Source organism: Passer domesticus, chromosome 32 (assembly GCF_036417665.1).
Source record: "Passer domesticus isolate bPasDom1 chromosome 32, bPasDom1.hap1, whole genome shotgun sequence".
Taxonomy (NCBI): domain Eukaryota; kingdom Metazoa; phylum Chordata; class Aves; order Passeriformes; family Passeridae; genus Passer; species Passer domesticus.
In genome coordinates this window covers 2,205,710-2,212,879 of record NC_087505.1, presented here as the reverse complement: position 1 = coordinate 2,212,879, position 7,170 = coordinate 2,205,710, and the positions used below count along the sequence as shown (strand labels likewise).

Here is a 7,170-nt window from a genome sequence, read left to right as displayed (position 1 = left end):
CTCTCACCTGCGGCACCCTCACCTGTACCTGCGGCACCCTCACCTGCACCTGGGGCACCCTCACCTATGCCTGGGGCACTCTCACCTGTGCCTGGGGCATCCTCACCTGCACCTGGGGCACCCTCACCTGGGCTGGGGCACCCTCACCTGTGCCTGGGGCATCCCTACCTGTGCCTGGGGCATCCCTACCTGTGCCTGGGGCACTCTCACCTGTGTCTGGGCACCCTCACCTGTACCTGGGGCACTCTCACCTGTGCTTGGGGCACCCTCACCTCTGCCTGGGGCATCCCCACCTGGGCCTGGGGCATCCTCACCTGTACCTGGGGCATTCCCACCTGTGCCTGGGGCACCCTCATCTGTGCCTGGGGCATTCCCACCTGTGCCTGGGGCACCCTCACCTGTGCCTGGGGCACTCTCACCTGTGCTTGGGGCACCCTCACTTCTGCCTGGGGCATCCTCACTTGTGCTTGGGCACCCTCACCTGTGCCTGGGGCATCCCCACCTGTACCTGGGGCATCCCCACCTGTACCTGGGGCATTCCCACCTGTGCCTGGGGCACCCTCATCTGTGCCTGGGGCATTCCCACCTGTGCCTGGGGCACCCTCACCTGTACCTGGGCACCCTCACCTGTACCTAAGGCACCTTCACCTGTGCCTGGGGCACCCTCACCTGCACCTGGGGCACCCTCATCTGTACCAGAGGCACTCTCACCTGTGTCTGGGGCACCCTCACCTGTACTGGGCATCCCCACCTGTACCTGGGGCACCCTCACCTGTGCTTGGGGCACCCTCACCTGTACCTGGGGCACCCTCACCTGTGCCTGGGGCGCACCTGGGACAGCCCCACCCACGCCTGGGACACCCCACACGTGCGCCGTGTCCCGGGTGGCAGCAGGGGGCGCTCCCTGCCCGCCGTGGGGACACGGAGCTGTCACCGTGACCCCCCCCACCCAGGGCACCCCGGGACCCCCTGCCCTGCACTGTTCCCACCCCACCCAGGGCACCCTGCACCCCGGGACCCCCTCCCCTGCACTCTTCCCCCCCCTCCACGGGTCCCCCCATGCCCCAGTACCTCGCCCCCACCCTTGCAGGGCAATGCCTGCCCGTGCAGAACCCTTGAAAATCCCAGTGGGGCACCTCACACCAGGGGGGGTTTTACACAGCGTGTGAATGCTGGTGGAAAAAAATCAGGGAGGGAAGTGCTGCTCCTTGAGGAGATGGTCAAACCTCGGTCAGCCATGTCAGGCTGCCACAGACACCCAGCAAACCCTCCTCACACCCTCTCCTCCCCCTTGCTAGCTCTAATTTTGGGTGTCTCGTGGTTTCAGCTGTCCCCACCCCAGCAGCACACACAGAGGTGGCTGTGCTGCTGCTGAACTGCTGCCAAAGCCCCGGCACACCCCACCCAATGTCCTGGCACTGGGCTCCCTGCTCCACACCACCCTCCACCCCCTGCACCAGCTCTTCTGGTTTGGGAGCTCCTGACACTCACTGGTGACAGTGGCTGCCCCTGCAGCCCCCACCAGGGCTTGAGCTGGAGCTGCCCCACATCACAGAGCTGGGAATGGGCAGGTTTGACACCCCAGCACAGAACTCTGGCCAGAGGGCAGCTCAGCACAGGGATCCAGGCAATACCCACCCAACTAGCAGGTGAGGCCTGGGAAGAACAAGTGCCAATGCTCCAGGCTGGCAGTTTGCCCTGGGCATCTGCAGCCCTCCACCCCCCACACAATGACCACCTCTGCAGCATCACAGAATCATGGAATTATTTAGGCTGGAAAGGGTGTCCAAGACCATCCAAGAGTCCAATTGTTCCCCCAGCACTGCCAAGGCCACCACTAAGCCATGTCCCCATGTGTCACAGTCACGTCTGTTAAGCCCTTCCAGGCATGGTGACACCACCACTGCCTCAGACAGCCTGTTCCAAAGCCTGAACACCTTTTCCACACAGAAATTTTCCCTAATATCCCACCTAAACCCCCCCTGGCACAACTTGGGGCTGCTTCTTCTTATCCTGCCCTTTGTTACCCAGGAGCAGAGGCCGACCCCACCTGGCTGTCCCCTCCTTGTCAGGGAGTTGTGAAGTGACAAAGTCCCCCCAGGCCTTCTTTTCTCCAGGCTGAGGTCCTTGTGCTCCAGACCCTTCACAAATGAAGACAATTCCTCCCCAACTAACGGGGCAGCTCTGGCAGCAGTGCCAGGTTCAGAGTCTGCACCCTACAGCAGTGCCCCCCCCCAGGGCTCTGGGAGAAAAAATAACTCCAGAGAGCTGAAATTCAGGCCCCTCCGCTCTGAGCAGCGGCACAGGGCTCAATTAAAACTATTTTGGGGACTCCAGGCTGGCTGGGAAACCGCATGGCCAGGCAGGGAGAGGAGCCTCATCACGCAGCACCGGGGCTACACCTACTAATTAGGAGAGGGAGTATCCAACGTGCCACTTCTGGGTTCTTCCAGACAAGCAGCTTTTTTTTTTACGTTTCTGTACTTTTCTCTGAGCCAGAACGAGTTACACAGGCAGCCAGCAAGCCCTCAAAGTCTTGGTGGAGGTCTGACAGGTGGCAGATGAACAACCCTTCTGCTCGGGCAAGTGCACTGTCGCTGTCGCCTGAGGCTGACTTCAATCCAGCAGCCCAAATCAATGTGGCTGTGAGCAGGTTGGTTTGCATTCCTCCCGAACTTTCTGAGGGACTTGCTGTCATGATTACGACACCCCCTGAGCTCTGGGAGCCCGGGGATGGGTGTAGCTGTAATTAGCATCAACTTGCACAGTGCAGTGGGCTGCATCAGCCCTCCCAGCCCTGCTGGCCATGCCAGTGAGCTCTCAGCACTTACACAACGAGTTTCCCCTTGGTTTTAGTCCTGTGGAAGCCTGGCACTCAACCATGTGCTGCAGTGGAGAGTTGCACGAGCATCACTGCAGCTGCTCAGGGAGCACCAGGCACGTGCCTGCAGCAGCACATTTCCCTCTGTGACTGAGCCACCTGAGAGCTCTGCCCTGCCAGGTCCTGCCTGCTTAGAGCTCTGCCCTGCCAGGTCCTGCCTGTTTATAGCTCTGCCCTGCCAGGGTCTACCTTAGAGCTCTGCCCTGGCCATGTCTCACCTGTACTAGAGCTCTGCCCTGCCAGGTCCTGCCTTAGAGCTCTGCCCTTCCAGGTCCTGCCTGCTTAGAGCTCTGCCCTGCCAGGTCCTGCCTGTTTATAGCTCTGCCCTGCCAGGTCCTGCCTTAGAGCTCTGCCCTTGCCCTGTCTCACCTGTACTAGAGCTCTGCCCTGCCAGGTCCTGCCTTAGAGCTCTGCCCTGCCAGGTCCTGCCTGTTTATAGCTCTGCCCTGCCAGGTCCTGCCTTAGAGCTCTGCCCTTGCCATGTCTCACCTGTACTAGAGCTCTGCCCTGCCAGGCCCTGCCTTAGAGTTGTGTCCTGGCCATGTCCTGCCTGTTTAGAACTCTGCCCTGCCAGGTCCTGCCTGTTTAGAACTCTGCCCTGCCAGGTCCTGCCTGCTTAGAGCTCTGCCCTTCCAGGTCCTGTGTCAGAGCTCTGCCCTGGCCATGTCTCTCTGTGTCAGAGCTGTGTCCTGGCCATGTCTGTCCTGTGTCAGAGCTGTGTCCTGGCCATGTCTCTCTGTGTCAGAGCCCTGTCCTGGCCATGTCCTACCTGTGTCAGAGCTGTGTCCTGGCCATGTCTCTCTGTGTCAGAGCTGTGTCCTGGCCATGTCTCTCCTGTGTCAGAGCTCTGTCCTGGCCATGTCTCTCCTGTGTCAGAGCTCTGCCCTGGCCATGTCTCTCTGTGTCAGAGCTGTGTCCTGGCCATGTCTCTCTGTGTCAGAGCTCTGCCCTGGCCATGTCTCTCCTGTGTCAGAGCTCTGCCCTGGCCATGTCTCTCTGTGTCAGAGCTGTGTCCTGGCCATGTCTCTCCTGCGTCAGAGCTGTGTCCTGGCCATGTCTCTCTGTGTCAGAGCTGTGTCCTGGCCATGTCTCTCCTGTGTCAGAGCTCTGCCCTGGCCATGTCTCTCTGTGTCAGAGCTGTGTCCTGGCCATGTCTCTCCTGTGTCAGAGCTCTGCCCTGGCCATGTCTCTCTGTGTCAGAGCTGTGTCCTGGCTATGTCTCTCTGTGTCAGAGCTCTGCCCTGGCCATGTCTCTCTGTGTCAGAGCTGTGTCCTGGCCATGTCTCTCTGTGTCAGAGCTGTGTCCTGGCCATGTCTCTCTGTGTCAGAGCTGTGTCCTGGCTATGTCTCTCTGTGTCAGAGCTGTGTCCTGGCCATGTCTCTCTGTGTCAGAGCCCTGTCCTGGCCATGTCTCTCCTGTGTCAGAGCTCTGCCCTGGCCATGTCTCTCCTGTGTCAGAGCTCTGCCCTGGCCATGTCTGTCCTGTGTCAGAGCTCTGCCCTGGCCATGTCTCTCCTGTGTCAGGGCTCTGCCCTGGCCATGTCTCTCCTGTGTCAGAGCTCTGCCCTGGCCATGTCTCTCCTGTGTCAGAGCTCTGCCCTGGCCATGTCTCTCCTGTGTCAGAGCTGTGTCCTGGCCATGTCTCTCTGTGTCAGAGCTCTGTCCTGGCCATGTCTCTCCTGTGTCAGAGCTGTGTCCTGGCCATGTCTCTCTGTGTCAGAGCTGTGTCCTGGCCATGTCTTACCTGTGTCAGAGCTGTGTCCTGGCCATGTCTTACCTGTGTCAGAGCTGTGTCCTGGCCATGTCTCTCCTGTGTCAGAGCTGTGTCCTGGCCATGTCTCTCCTGTGTCAGAGCCCTGTCCTGGCCATGTCTCTCTGTCTCAGAGCTCTGTCCTGGCCATGTCTCTCCTGTGCCAGAGCTGTGTCCTGGCCATGTCTCTCTGTCTCAGAGCTGTGCCCTGGCCATGTCTCTCTGTGTCAGAGCTGTGTCCTGGCCATGTCTGTCCTGTGTCAGAGCTGTGTCCTGGCCATGTCTTACCTGTGTTGTATGCTGTGGGCATGGCTGAGAAGGGCAGCCCCTGTGTCAGCAAACTCGGAGTCGCCACAGAAACAACTGGTGTGGTCAGAGAGTGAGTTGCTTGGGAGACACCCAGGCGCTGTGTGTTCTGCTGTGGGAGCAAACAGGGAGGGAGTTAAAGCCCAGATGGTCACACTCGGTCATCTTCAGGGGTTGTGACCCCCCCAGACCCCCTGGGCATGCACTGGGGCTGAGCATGGAGGGTGTGGGACAGGCAGGATTGATCCTCTGGCCATCCCACACTGCAAAAAGGCAAAGTACAAACCACACTGACACTGTGGACCTTGCAACACTCATCTGCAGGTCATGGCCTTGAGTCCCCCTCCTGCCCAGGGCTGGGCTTCACCCACCAGCACCAGCCATGCCCCTGTGTGCACGGAGGGGAACATCAGCAGGAGGCTCAGACAATCCCTCCCTGTTTTCCAGAGGCTGCATGTGAGGCTTGCTGAGCTTCCAAGGAGCGACAAAGGGACCAAAGCAAACTAAAACCGGCTGAGGCAGCACAGAGCTGACATCTCCCTGCCAATCTGGTGGCCAAGAGCAAGCCCCTGCCTCGAGGGAAGCTGAGGACACGAAGCACTGGCCTCAGGATTTTAAAGGGTCTCTGGAATCCCTAAACTCAAAGCCCAGTGCCCAGCAGCCTGCTGGCTCGGTGCCCTCACAAGGTTTTGGTGACTCAGGTATTAGCAGGTCCACCGTGGAAAAATTCTGCCCTTGGACTGGTGCACACCAAGCTCCCCCCCTGGTTTTGCAGGCAGTTATGTGGGCAGATCTACAGGTCAGCTTCAGCCCTGTTTACAAGGCAGATAATCTGGGCTGTCTGTGCTGATCTGATTTAAATCAGCCTCAAGAGGCTTGACTCTAATCCGAGGCACCCCAGCACACGTCACCCTGTGAAGACTGGGGCAGTGCCCAGCTCCAGCCACGCCTGGCACGAGGCTGCTGGGGCACAGGGAGCAGCCTTCCTGTGCAGCTGAGGGCTGCCAGGGCCTTGCAGGGCTGGGCACAGACTCTGCCACGCTTCCCCGTGGCCAGGGAGACACTCTGGGACAAGGCTGGGGGCTAGAACCCTGCTCTGCAGAGGGTAAGAGCACCTGGCTGGGCAGGATTTGCTCACCCTGCACCCACACACTGCCCAGCCCCAGGGCCCTCCTGTGGCCTGGGCAAGGGGATTACCAGGCTCTAATTGCTAAAGCTGGGGGGGCTGCAGGAGAGGGGGTTCTGGCACACATCCTGCTGGCCGTGCCCACTGCTCTGGGTGAAGGACATGGCAGGGAATGTCATCCCAGAAGGCACAGCCCTGGCCCTGTCCTGCCTGCACGAGACCAGGGGGATGCAGCCCCCACATCTCTCTGCAGGGCTCTGTGCCCTTCCTGGGAGGGCACAGGGATGATGTGGCCATGCCACAGGGCTGGGACACCAGCTGGGCAGGCTGTGCCAGCCCCAGGAACCTCCCTGACACCACAAGGGGAGTGTGGGCACGTCAGCCCCAGCTGGGCTGGGGGAAGCACCCCGATTTTCACCACAATCCATGCAGGGAGAGGAGGTGTGCAAGCTGCCCCCCACATGGTGCCCACAAACTGTTCCAGCTGGCACCACAACCATGCAGCATGCTCCCAGGGAAGGGATCCAGTGGATGCTGCCCCTGGAGTGGCAGGAGAGTGGGGAGAAATGGGGGACACCCCTCTGAAGCCAGTGAGGGAGGAGAGCTCAGAGCTGCAGGAGCAGCACCCAGGGTGGCAGGGCTGGGGCTGAGGGCAGTGGGGATGCACTGGAGGGATTCTGACTCATCTCACAGCTGCCTGGGAAGAGGTGGGAGCTGCCATTTGGAGACAGGATCTGCTGTGTGGGCTGAGCAATATGGAGGGAGCAAATCTGGGGAGAAGGCCAGCAGAGCAGGGGGGCATCTGCACCAGGGACAACACCCTGCAGTCCCCTCCCTGATGCAGCAGTGCCAAGGTGCCCGTGCCACCCTGCCCACATCTCATCAGCCTCCACCCCACTGCTGCCACCTTGGCTGGGGCGAGGACGTTTTTCATTTTTCACTTCAGGCAAAACCCCACCAGGTTCATTCAGACCAATTAATTAATGCCACCCCAGTGGATCTCCACCTAATGCTGCTTCAGTGTGCAGCCAGGGAATGCCCCGGGCACAGGGATCAGGAACGAGCAGATGGGGAGGTGAGGAGGGACTGCTCTCCCTCCACACATGG

The 7,170-nt window shown here is 60.3% G+C and overlaps 1 protein-coding gene across 24 annotated transcripts in view; it reads right to left on the bottom strand.

Annotated features, from left to right (window-relative positions):
- The window catches only part of MEF2D (myocyte enhancer factor 2D), an 89,299-nt gene that overhangs the window by 12,344 nt on the left and 69,785 nt on the right, over positions 1–7,170 (bottom strand). For 22 of the 24 annotated variants that reach the window (XM_064401714.1, XM_064401726.1, XM_064401732.1 and 19 more), the window contains one exon: positions 4,920–5,049. In XM_064401714.1, the coding sequence (XP_064257784.1) occupies positions 4,920–5,049 (130 nt within the window). The remainder of the gene's footprint in view (positions 1–4,919; positions 5,050–7,170) is intronic. The other 2 variants (XM_064401731.1, XM_064401734.1) reach the window with 1 other exon arrangement.